This window comes from Halichoerus grypus, chromosome 13, assembly GCF_964656455.1.
Source record: "Halichoerus grypus chromosome 13, mHalGry1.hap1.1, whole genome shotgun sequence".
NCBI classification, from domain to species: domain Eukaryota; kingdom Metazoa; phylum Chordata; class Mammalia; order Carnivora; family Phocidae; genus Halichoerus; species Halichoerus grypus.
In genome coordinates this window covers 38,235,977-38,249,289 of record NC_135724.1, presented here as the reverse complement: position 1 = coordinate 38,249,289, position 13,313 = coordinate 38,235,977, and the positions used below count along the sequence as shown (strand labels likewise).

General features: G+C 37.4%; 1 protein-coding gene across 1 annotated transcript in view; it reads left to right on the top strand.

Annotated features, from left to right (window-relative positions):
• Positions 1–13,313, top strand: part of ASXL3 (ASXL transcriptional regulator 3) — a 179,811-nt gene that overhangs the window by 92,923 nt on the left and 73,575 nt on the right. The window contains exons 6-7 of the mRNA XM_078060460.1: positions 2,331–2,448; positions 3,422–3,541. Coding sequence (XP_077916586.1) covers positions 2,331–2,448; positions 3,422–3,541 — 238 coding nt within the window. The remainder of the gene's footprint in view (positions 1–2,330; positions 2,449–3,421; positions 3,542–13,313) is intronic.

The window sequence follows — 13,313 nt, the reverse complement described above, 5'->3', positions numbered from 1 at the left end:
AGCCGTGATGCTCCTCAAGTTTGCCTAGTAGCTTGCTGCTTTCACTGCTGTGACTGGCCTCGTAGGAAACAAAAACTTCCCAGTTTTTGCTGTCTGCCCCTAGAAACATTATTCAGGGCCAGATATAATGCATGTTTTTCAGAAATAAAACAAAAAGTATGCATATTTTAAATACACTTAAGATAATTTTTTTTAATATGGTGGTCATTTAGTTTTGGTCACTTATAGATACATTGTTTCATTTCAGCATTTAAGAAATACCATATTCAGATATATTTGTCCAAATTTCTGAGTAGGAAATACATATTTAGAAAAAATATCATTGATTGGTCTCAATATTGATTAGTATTCCTTTATCCCTGCCTTGGCTCCACCTTGATACTATGGGTTATTATTATTATTATCTCTGTCATGGTTCCTTTCTGTCCAACTACTAATTTGTCTATAGTAGAGTCCTCTCAGCTCTAAAACTTGAGGGCAAAATTTTTATTACTTTAATAATTATTTACCACAAGTGCTATAAAAAGACATGTCGCCTTTATGATTCCAGGTTCTAGGTAGGCCCTTTGTTATTTCACCTCTTTTTTTCTTACCAGTATTTTCAAATATATACCCACCCCAACATAAAATGAATGCTTTTAAAATACCCACTTGGATTGCCAAGGGAAGTAGTTGAAGTGTATGATGTATATAGACTCCTAAAAATTAATCATTCCTTGTACAAGTTTTATTGTCTTATGTAGTGGGCAAAATGGACTTAATCGTAATATAAGGCACCGTGTTGCCTCAGTCCATTTTATTATTGGATTGATGGGTTAATGTCTATAAAGTGCTCTGAGCTCTTCCACGAGGCTGTAGAGATTTATGCAGTTGTGTACACCTTGATGAAAGAAAGGGTAAATGTCTTAAATATTTTATAGCACACATGCTGTCATTAAATATATTATTGACAGCAAGCTGAAGGTGAGGAGGAGGGCATTTTGTTCATTTTTGTAACCCTGGACCCCCACGCAGTGCCCGGTGCTTTCTAAAAGTTCAGTAGATGTCAGAATCGAAGGGAAGTTGCTTGTGTTATCATTAGCCCACAGTATCATTAGTAATAGATTTTCCAAGCCATCCACTTTTCCATCTGGTTCTAAATCTCATCTGAATAGGCCTTCTCTCATTTAAATGGTATTTAATTTTTTACTTCTGTAATTATTTGGTTGCTAAATTTTATGATCTGTAAGTTGGACATTCAACTAATACCCTTCGCAAATACAATGACACTGTTTCTGACAGCAGGGGATATACAGCCAAGGCAGTATTTTAGGAGGTTGTGACAACTTCTAGTCGAAGAACATTAATCAAGTAACTGAGTTGTTATAAAATTGGTAGAAATGACACAGAAGCCAGGAATAAAAATGTTTGAGGCTGTCTGTGGTCAGCCTTTTCACCTTTTGAGGAGTTTTAGCATCCCTGTGACTGTGAATTTAATGTCTCTTCAGTTTGGTGTGCTGAAGACCCTTTTTATTACAGGTAATTTTCTGTGTAAAGCGATCTGCTGGATAAGCTGTATTTCAAAACTTTTAAATGTCTTTTATTACATTATCACCACCGTGGTTGATTCATTTATGAAACACAAAGCACTCCCATTTGGAGAGATTTATGCTCATCTCAATTTTTTTTTTTTTCCCCTGGATTTGCCAGAATGCCGTCATGTTCGTGTTCTGAAGGTTAATGCCCAAAGTCAAGCAGACAGAAGCCAAGTGCTGCAAGGTTTCCAAGATTAGGACTGATTCCCTTCACAGAAATAAATGATTCCTGCCATGTTCAGTGATTTTGTGCAGCGCGCTCCCCACGGCTGAGTGAGTGCATCAATACTATAGTCCTTTCCTACTGTACATACTGATGACACTCGGTGTTAACTTGATTGACCGAACAGTGCACGGGGAGGACGCACCTGCAAGAGGAGTGCAGACACATCTATTTTTATCCTGGTCTCGAAACATTTATTTTACATTTATTTTACTTGGGAGTCATGGTTTCAAGTTCCATGGGCTCCCAAGCCACACGGCTAAGGTAGAACAAACCTTTAAGCGCTGCTTTGTTTTCAGAACTATACTCCAAATGGTCTCAGGTTGCTGCCCTTTGCCAAAGCCTGATTTTCTGCTTTTGAGGGAAAATGACATGAAGTTGACTGTTGAGAATCAGGACCAATTAGTGACTCTGTGGAATTTAAGTCTCTTAAGAGGTTGTAGCTAATGATGGGCAAATGGATCATTTAATTCCATTATGAGAAATCATTTTGGCTATATTTTTATGTTACATTTTATTATCATGTTTTGTAGGCTTTGAGGCAGCAGCAGAAGAGAAGAAATGGAGTCTCAATGATGGTAAACAAGACTGTCCCGCGTGTTGTTTTGACACCATTGAAGGTGTCTGATGAGCAGTCGGATTCGCCTTCAGGTAAAGAGCTAAAATAGTGTATGCTTGGCCAGTTTCTTCCCGGAGGAGACTTCTTCACTGAGAGAGATGTCACGAATTTTCTCTACAACCGAATAATATTTCTACTTGAGGTTTCATTTTAATTTTTTTATACTTTTGACTCTTTCAGGGAGTCCAAAATAATAGGGCATTTCGCTCTTAAAAAAATAAATAAATAAATAAAAGGCACCAGCTCGCTCATCATCAAAGGACTTCATTTGCTAATGTCAATAGGTGTAAGAAAATGTGTGGTACTGCTCCGTGGATTTTTTTGTTGTTGCCTTGGCTTTTGTTTGAATGTTGAACTTTAATGGTAGACCACATGCTGATGTGTAATGCCATCAAAAACAGTTCTTCCGTGAGTGTGAATTTGTTTTTCAGTCTTCTGCTGCAAAATCAGGCATCCTTTATTAGTTTCTGTGTTCTGGGAACATTCTTCTCACCTCAGTGAAGCCCTGACCTTTTCTTCTAATTTACCTTCTGTCACTTTATCAGCTCGGTACCATTCTATTTATTATAGATTGATGTTTGCATTTTCTGTTCCTGTTTCCACGTAAAGTTATTTAGAAAGGTATGATCTCTCCTTCTCTTCAAATTTCTCTTCTTCCTTCACGTTTCTATCTCTGTCTTGCATCGTCTCTAAACTGTATAGAATTGTCAAAGCTTATCTGTGTGTTTTTACAAAAGATCTGAGTGTTTCTTTTAAAAGCTATCAGATCAGTGAATGTGTTTTTGACTCCACTATTAGGCCATCTGTTCTTGCTTTTTGTTCTGTTTGATTGATTTATTGGGCTTTTCTCTTTATATCCAGCAGAGGAATCAGATTGTGGCCAAAGGTAGTGAATTAACTTATAGAAAAGGAGATTATATCTATGGTTTTTGAAATAATTTTAGATTTTTCTTTTCAAGGACAGTAAGAGGAAGATAATGACATAATAACTATTTCCTTTTTTAGGATCCGAATCTAAAAATGGTGAAGCAGACAGTTCAGATAAAGAAATGAAACATGGGCAAAAATCTCCCACTGGAAAACAAACAAGTCAGCACTTAAAACGATTAAAAAAGTCTGGTTTGGGTGAGTGTTCAATAGACTATGACATTTCACATTTTAGAGATTTGTATCTTTTTCAAGGAAATGATGGAAAATTCTTAGAACAAATGTTTTAATGGTTAAACAAAGAAACTTAAAAATCTTCCCAGTTTATCGAAACCAAAAAGGATACCAAATAAGAAAATACAGTTCCAAGAGATTGGGCTTAAGCCTATTGCTGAATTTGCAAATGATATTATTGGGTAAAGGTAGGAGATTTAAAGTGATCACTGTATTCAAGAAATGATCTGCCAAGTCATGGTTTTATCTACCGTGCCATGTTTTGTTCCTGCAACTGGATTTCCGTTTATTGGAATATACTGTATTGGGGGGGGAAAATGCAACTTTTGGTAAAGAGTTCATTCAGCCGTCAGGGACATTGTCATTGGGGTCTGCTTCAGTAAAGCTGCTGTGCTTTGCTTGTTATCCGTGCTGCTTGAAATATTCAGTAGTGCTTGTCGGAAAAACAGTGTAAAATTGCTGAGAAGTGTAGGAGACACCGTCCCTGGGTCCTGCAAGTCAGCACCAGCTTTTCTTCTGCAGATTTCCTTCCTGATCACTTGTGTCAGGAACTCAACAGCAGCATTCAGGGAAAACGTAACATGAGAATTAAAGAGACAAAAATAAACATATCCAGGGCTGAACATTGTAATTCTCTACCGAACCTGCCTCATTGGATGTCTGGACCTACTGGCTTCATTTCTCTCTCTCAGTTATTTCACCTCTGAGGAAGGGTAATGATAATGACCTGGATCATTGTGATGTTTTATAAAATGGTTGGTGGAAACTACAATGTTACTGACCTGAACTTTATTATTGGTTCTGCCATGTACTTTCTTGACAACTTAGGGCAATTCTTATTTGCAGTTCATCTGTTTATAAAATTCAAACAAGAGTTTTACTTTCTCTCTCTCTCTCTCTCTCTCTCTATATATATATATATGTAGAGAGAGAGAGAGATAGTTATATATAGTAAAGGTTTACTGATTGCCTATTGTATACCAGGAATTTTGCTAAATCCTGGGAGCATGCTTTCAATAAAAAGTCTTTGAATAGAATTTATATATCCTTAGATAAGATCTCTTTAGGGAGGCAGAATTTATTTTTGTTTTACATTCTTGGCATGGAGCATAATTACCTCTTTTGCATTATTTCCAAGGCTAAATAATTTTATAATTTTTGTGTAGCCCAAAATGTATGCATGTGTGTTTGTATATAACCTCACTTACAGATACACTGTTGTGATTTTTTTCTAGTCTTTTGGGGGTTGTAAAGTAAGTACTTTAATAGGAGTAGCTTCTAAAATAGAAAACTATAATGGGAGAGTGATATGTAAAGAATGTACTAAAAAAACGCCATGTTATGATACCCTAAGTAATTTAAAAGTCAGTGACCTTCGGTTAAAAATGGCCTGCTACCAACGTCAGTGAAGTCAGTGCCGTATCATGAATTAAAAAAAAAAAATCAAGGCACACGGGCCTCCCTATTTAATTACTTGGCTAACTTCAGGACTGGGAGTCAAGAAGAGTGTGTATTATGTCCTCAGGATCCTGTCAGGTGTTCCGGTCTTTAGTCAGGAGCTCTTGTATTCTAACTGTTGTTACCGAGAAGCCCTGCGTGGCAATAACCATCTTACATGTTAAAAACTGTATTGTCAGAGTATTTCAGCTGACTTGTTAGCAAAGTAAAGAGTTGATAAAGGAGACCACTGTGTTCATTTTAACCTGCTTTTTTTTTTTTTTTTAAAGACTGCAAAGTAATAGAATAATGAAGCTACCTTAGTGAAGGGATGTAGAAGTGAAATCATAGTCACTGCCCATATTTAATGCAATGGTCTAGGTACCTCATCTCGTCTAGTACAGCCTTCAGTTATGTACAGTAGAATTATTCCCATTTTTCAGCTGAAGAAACCGAGGCCCAGAGGGTGTTAAGGAGGTTTCCCATAGATGACATGGCTAAGATACTAGCCAAGGCATAGCTAGCTCCAAGGTCTAAACCATTATCTTGGGGGTCCAAATGTCGCATCATCCAGCCCATATCGCAGACCTGCAGGCACCACTGAGGAGCGGCAGGGCGCTCTGTGACGTCACAAGTCCACCGTAAGCGTTAAAATGCAGATTCACTAGTTACCCATAGAAGAGAGAGCTAGCAACTCTGATTTCCTGTCTGATCCTGTAAAATCAGGGCGGATGGAAGAAGAAGATGGGACTTAAAATAAGTCAATTAAGGTAAAAAACTGCCGAAGAGAAGCTGAAGGTGATTACTAGGAAGGCGATGGGAGTGATGCCTAAGCAGCAAGCAACTGGGGGGAGTGGCTTATTCTGCGCCAATGAAGTCAGTGGGGCTTATGAAACTTCCAGTAGAGGCCCAGCACTGTAAAATAAAAAGTGAAAAAATGGAAGAATGAAATGAAAGAAAGAGCCTTAAATGTAACCATTTCTAGACAATGCCCCATGTCTCTTTTAGAAAGTAGTATGTTTGATGTTCTATGACCTTAGGAATCTTACAGAATAAAAGAATCTCAATGCTGTGAAGCATTTTCGAATCGGAATGGTATTTAAGATTCCTTAAGGCATATTTATTTATATTTTGCTCTCCCCTCTTTGCCATTAAGTTGTTAATTCCTTGGGTACAGTGATCTTCCTGTCTGTCTTTGAGGTCCTCACCACACCCATTATGCCCTTCTCGTTTAGTAGGTGCTGGATGAGTTTTGAATGAATTATGTTTAAGTAGCTGAAGGGATAGTAAGTTGGATGAATGAGGCATCCTGTAGGTTTCAGCATGCTTACATACCCTTGAATAAAAATGGTCCTGTGCTCCTGGGGAGGGTCATTCTTGTAGAGCTGCAGATACAGTGCAAAGAAAGATGAACCCAGGCAACACCCAGGAGCCAGCCAGACAGGGAGAGCTGGTTCTCCCCTGTGTTTTCCCCATCAGGGTTAGACGTCTAATTCATACAGTTTTAGAAATATGCTTTGAACCACATCATTGCCTTCTCTAGGTGGAGGTAACTGTATATAACTCCTAACCTGTTGAAACCATTCTGAATTAAAACCAATGGTGTAAATCTTTTCTAACTTAAATTGGTAACCCTGAAACTAAATCCAGTCAAAATCAGAGGTTAGGGTGTAAGTCTAAATTGTCATCCTTATTGTGAGATTTCCCTAACAGGATATAAAATACTTCTCATTGTCCCCTAAGTACTTCCTTTTGGTCTGTGGCAATTACTCAGTCAAATTGCAGGCTAGTCACCCTATTCAGGTAGAGATTTCACTTGGGTCTTGGAATCTCATGCATGTAGCCCAGGGCCTGGTGCACTTCCCTGAGGACACTGTGGGAAGAACACACCATAAACCTCCTTCAGGTCCCTTCATATGCCAGTTTCCCTGGAGAAGGTGAGGAGCACACAATAAAAAATTACTAGGGGGCTCCTGGGTGGCTCAGTTGGTTAAGCGTCCGACTCTTCGTTTCAGCTCAGGTCATGATCTCAGAGTCATGCACTCAGTGGGAAGTCTGCTTGAAGATTCTCTCCCTCTGCCCCTCTCCTCACTTGCTCTTTCTCTCTCTCTAAAACAAATAAATAAATCTTTTAAAAAAATCATTGAACTTTTGTATCCCTCAGTCATTCTAGTTCTTCTGATGGTGATCTTGAAACTTTTATGAGAAATATATCACTTAGCATGGGAACCCATTACTTCTAACATAGGTTTTTGTTTGTTTGGTTGGTTTGGTTTGGTCTTGTCCAGGGTTATGTATGAAAATTATGACACTATTTCTACGAGTAGCTCTCTGATTGAATAGACATGGTAACAGAGTGAGTGGGTGCAATTGAATAAATTAATGGGTCTAAAGACTATTTCTCTAATGATGTGAAAATAAAAATACGTCTGTTACCCATTTTTACATCATACATGGTAGAAACACTATTCTGATAAGCATACAAACAAATGCTAGCAATATCTACTGGCTCTTTTGTCAAAGGTCTTGCAAATTAGTATCACAGTAAATATTAGATTACCAAGTAAAAAGGCAGTAGAAACCGCAGCTGGTGAGATGAAAGGTTGGTGACGGCTGAAAATAGGGTTTGAAGTATATGTTTTCTTGCCTCATCAGTTTCTCCTGGCCTTAGCAAAAGATGGAACTCATTTTAAACCTACCCCTATGGAGCTTTCTGAGCTAACCCTGGTACATTTTCATCTCATGGTCTTCAGGGCACTTACAGGATGGGTTGTAAACATTTTAAAAAATTGTTTAATGATATTCTCTCCTTCTACTTGTTTTGTATTAATTTCTCACATTTTTCCCTAACTGAAATGTAAGTTCCTTGAATTAGGGGTCATTGAGCTAAACCAGTTTTTAATTATACTTTTTCCTACCTGGTCACACAGTAGGAGTTTAAAAAGTACTTGCTAAACAAATCTAAGCTTCTAATGGATTATCTCTAAGGGGTTTTTAATGAATGTCTTTACTGAGCCCAACTTCTAGGATTCATGCCAGTGTATTTTATTCGGTTTAATCTTTTTGTAGTGAAAAATTACAACTTTGCTGGTTCATAAAATGTTATATACTTTAAAAATTAATGCAAGAAAATTAAAATAAAATTTGAATAATATCCCTAAATCCTATCATCCAAAATAATTTTCTGTGTTGTATAAACATGATTTGACATCTTTTTTTTATAAGCATATACATATAACACTCAGTGCTCATCACAAGGAGGGCCCTTCTTAATACCCATCACCCATCTAGTCCATCCCCCTTTCCACCTCCCCTCCAGCAACCATCAGTTTGTTCTTAATAGCTAAGAGTCTCTTGTGGTTTGCCTCTCTGTCTCTCTCTCTCTTTTTTCTTTCCCTTCTGTTCATCATTTTTGTTTCTTAAATTTGACATATGAATGAAATCATATGGTATTTGTATTTCACTGACTAAATTATTTTGCTTAACATAATACACTGTGCTCCATCTGTGTCTTTGCAAATGGCAAAATTTCATTCTTTTTGATGACTGAGTAATATTCCATCATATGTACATAACACTTCTTTATCCATTCATCAGTTGATTGACAGTTGGGCTCTTTCCATATTTTGGCTATTGATAATGCTGCTATAGACATTGGGTGCACGTGCCCCTTTGAATCAGTATTTTTGTATCCTTTGAGTAAATACCTGGTAGTGCAATTGCTAGGTCATAGGGTAGCTCTGTTTTTGACTTTCTGAGGAACCTCCATACTGTTTTCCAAAGGGGCTGCACCAGCTTGCATTTCCACCAGGAGTGTAAGTGGGTTCCCCATCAGCTAAGGCCGATGTCAAAGAGGTTGCTGCCTGTGTTCTCCTCTAGGATGTTGATGGATTCCTGTCTCACATTTAGGTCTTTAATCCATTTTGAATTTATTTTTGTATATGGTGTAAGAAAGTGGTCCAGTTTCATTCTTCTGCATGTGGCTGTTCAGCTTTCCCAACACCATTTTGAAGGGACGTTTTTCTATTGGATATTCTTTCCTGCTTTGTCAAACATCAGTTGACCATATAGTTGTAGGTCCATTTCTGGGTCTTCTATTTGGTTCTGTTGATCTATGTGTATGTTTTTGTGCCAGTACCATACTGTCATGATGACGACAGCTTTGTAATAGAGCTGGAAGTCTGGAATTTTGATGCTTCCAGCTTTGCTTTTCTTTTTCAAGATTGCTTTGGCTCTTCAGGGTCTTTTGTGGTTCCATACAAATTTTAGGATTGTTTGTTCTAGCTCTGTGAAAAATGCTAGTGGTATTTTGATAGGGATTGCATTAAATGTGTAGACTGCTTTGGGTAGTATAGAATTCTAACGATATTTTTTCTTCCAGTCCATGAGCGTGGAATGTTTTTCCATTTATTTGTGTCATCTTCAGTTTCTTTCATAAGTGTTATTGAACACTTAGTTTCTATAGAACACTTATAGAACACTGTAGTTTTTAGAGTACAAATCATTTACCTCTTTGTTTAGGTTTATTCCTAGGTATCTTTTTTTTTTTTAAAGATTTTACTTATTTATTTGACAGAGAGAGAGCACACAAGCAGGGGGAGCAGCAGAGGGAGAGGGAGAAGCAGGCTCCCCACTGAACAGGGAGCCAATCCAGGGCTCGATCCCAGAACTCTGGGATCATGACCTGAGCTGAAGGCAGATGCTTAACTGACTGAGCCACCCAGGCGCCCCCCTAGGCATCTTATTGTTTTGGGTGCAATTGTAAGCAGGATCAATTCCTTGATTTAACTTTCTGCTGCTTCATTATTGGTGTATAGCAATTCCACAGATTTCTGTATGTTGATTTTGTATCCTGTGACTTTACTGAATTAACGTATCAGTTCTAGCAATTTTTTAGTGGGGTCTTTTTAAAAAATATTTTATTTATTTATTCAAAAGAGAGAGCACGAGAGGGGCAGAGGGACAAGCAGACTCCCCGCTGAGCAGGGAGCCCGACGCGAGCCTTGATCGCGGGACCTGAGCTGAAGGCAGACACTTAACCGACAGCCACCCAGGTGCCCCTTGATGGAGTCTTTTGGGTTTTCTACATAGAGTATCATGTCATCTGTGAATAGTGACAGTTTGACTTCTTCCTTGCTGATTTGGATGCCTTTTATATCTTTGTGTTGTCTGATTGCTGAGGCTAGGATATCTAGTACTGTTTTAAATAACAATGCTGAGAGTTAACTAGTATAATTCTCAGGAACATCCCTGTCTTGTTCCTGACCATAGAGGAAAAGCTTTCAGTTTTTACCTATTGAAGATGATATTAGCTGTGGGTCTTTCATATATGGCCTTTATGATGTTGAGGTATATTCAATCCGTCCCTACTTTGGTGAGGGTTTTTATCAAGAATGGATGCTGTACTTTGTCAGATGCTTTTTCTTCATCTATTGAGAGGATCATATGGTTCTTATCCTTTTTTTTATTAATGTGGTGTATCACATTGATTGATTTGCAGATACTAAATCACCCCTGCAGCCCAGGAATAAATCCCACTTGATCTTGGTGAATAGTTCTTTTAATGTACTAGTATCTTTTTGAGAATTTTTGCATCCATGTTCATCAGGGATATTGGCCTGTAATTCTTTTTAGTGGAGTCTTTGTCTGGTTTTGGAATCAAGGTAATGCTGGCCTTGTAGAATGAGTTTGGAAGTTTTCCTTCCATTTCTATTTTTTGGAATAGTTCAAGAAGAATAGATGTTAATTCTTCTTTAAATGTCTGGTAGAATTCCCCTGGGAAGCCATCTGGCCCTGGACTTTTGTTTGTTGGGAGATTTTTTATTACTCTTTTAATTTCTTTGCTGCTTATGGGACTGTTCAAATTTTCTGTTTCTTCCTGGTTCAGTTTTGGTAGTTTATATGTTTCTAGTAATTTATCCATTTCTTCCAGATTGCCCAATTTGTTGCCATATAATTTTTCATAATATTCTTTTATAATTGTTTGTGTTTCTGTGGTGTTGGTTGTGATCTCTCCTCTTCAATTTGTGGTTTTATTTATTTGGGTCCTTTCTCTTTTCTTTTTGATAAATCTGGCTAGGAATTTATCTATTTTATTAATTCTTTCAAAAACCAGCTCCTAGTTTCATTGATCTGTTCTACTGTTTTTGTTTTGTTGTTGTTGTTGTTGTTTCTATATCATTTATTTCTTTTCTAATCTTATTTCCCTTCTGCTGGCTTTAGGCTTCATTTGCTGTTTGTTTTCTAGTTCCCTTAGGTGTAAGGTTAGTTTGTGTATTTGAGACTTTTCTTGCTTCTTGAGGTAGGCCTTTATTGCTATATAGTTCCCTCTCAAGACCCCTTTTCCTGCATCCTAAAGGTTTTGGACCATTAAACTTTCATTTTCAGATGTTTCCATGTATTTTTTTTAATTTCTTCTTTAATTTCCTGGTTAACCCATTCATTCTTCAGTAGGATGTTCTTTAGATTCCTTGTATTTGTGGTCTTTCCAAATTTTTTCTTGTGTTTGACTTCAAGTTTCATAGCATTATGGTCAGAAAATATGCATGGTATGATCTCAGTCTTTTTGTATTTGTTGAGGCCTGATTTGTGACTCAGTATGTGATCTCTTCTGGAGAATGTCCCATGTGCACTCGAAAAGAATGTGTATTCTGCTTTTTTAGGATGAAATGTTCTGAATATATCTGTGAAGTCCATCTGGTCTGGTGTGTCATTCAAAGCCATTGTTTCCTTGTTGATTTTCTACTTAGATGATCTGTCCATTGCTGTAAGCAGGGTGTTAAAGTCCCCTGTTATTATTGCATTAATATCGATTAGTTTCTTTATGTTGGTTATTAATTGATTTATATATTCAGGTGCTCCCATGTTGGAGGCATAAATATTTACAATTCTTAGATCTTCTTGTTGGATAGATCCCTTTATTATGTTATAGTGCCCTTCTCATCTCTTGTTACAGTCTTTGGTTTAAAATCTAGTTTGTCTGATGTAAGTATGACTACTCTGGCTTTCTTTTGATGGCCATCAGCATGATAAATAGTTCTCCATGCCATCACTTTCCATATGCAGGTGTCTTTAGGTCAAAAATGAGTCTCTTGTAGGAAGCATTTGGAAGGGTCTTGTTTTTTGTTTGTTTGTTTTTTGTTTTGTTTTTTATCCATTCTGATACCCTATGTCTTTTGAGTGGAGCATTTAGTCCATTTACAGTCAGTGATGTTGATAGATGTGAACTTAGTGCCATTGTATTAACTGATAAGTTATTGTTTCTGGAGATTTTCTCTGTTCCTTTCTAGTCTTTGTTGTTTTTGATCTTTCTTTCCCTCTCAGAGTCCCCTTTAATATTTCTTGCACGGCTGGTTTAGTGGTCACGAACTCCTTTAGGTTTTGTTTGTCTGGGAAACTCTTTATTTCTCCTTCTATTCTGAATGACAGCCTTGCTGGATAAAGTATTCTTGGCTACATATTTTTCCCATTCAACACATTGATTATGTCATGCCACTTTCTTCTGGCCTGCCATGTTTCTGTGGAGAGGTCTGCTGCTAAGCTTATTTGTCTTCCTTTGTAAGTTAGGGATTTCTTTCCATTGTTATTTTTAGGATTTTTTCCTTATCTCTATATTTTGCAAATTTTACTACGATATGTCTTAGTGCTGTCCTGATTTTGTTGATTTTGATGGGAGTTCTCTGTGCCTCCTGGAATTGGATGTCTGTTTCCTTCCCCAGTTTAGGGAAGTTTTTAGCTATAATTTGCTCCAGTAAACCTTCTGCCCCCTTTACTCCTCTCTTCTTCTTCTGGGACTCCTATGATACGAATGTTATACTTTATGGAGTCACTGAGTGGCCTAAGTCTACATTCATGATTCAGTATTCTTCTTTCCCTGTTCTTTTCAGCTTCATTATTTTCCATAATTAGTTCTTCTGTATCACTTATTTGTTCTTCTGTTTCTCCCATCCTTGTAGTCATTATATCCAGTCAGTTTCACATTTCGGTTATAGCATTTTTATTTTTATTTTTTGGCCTGACTTTATATCTCTGTGGTAAGGGACTTCCTGGTGTCTTCTGTTTTTCTCAAGCCCAACTAGTGTCCTTATGATTTTTGTTTTAAATTCTGGTTCAGACATATTACTTATATCTGTTTCAATTAGATCCCTGGCTGTGACCTTTTCTTTTATTTGGGATGAATTCCTCCATCTTGGCATTTTGTCTAGGTCTCTGTCTTCTTCTGTGTGTGAGGAAAGCCTGTTATGTTTCCTGCTCCTCAGAACAATGGCTTTATTAAGAAGAGGTCATATGCTGTCCAGAG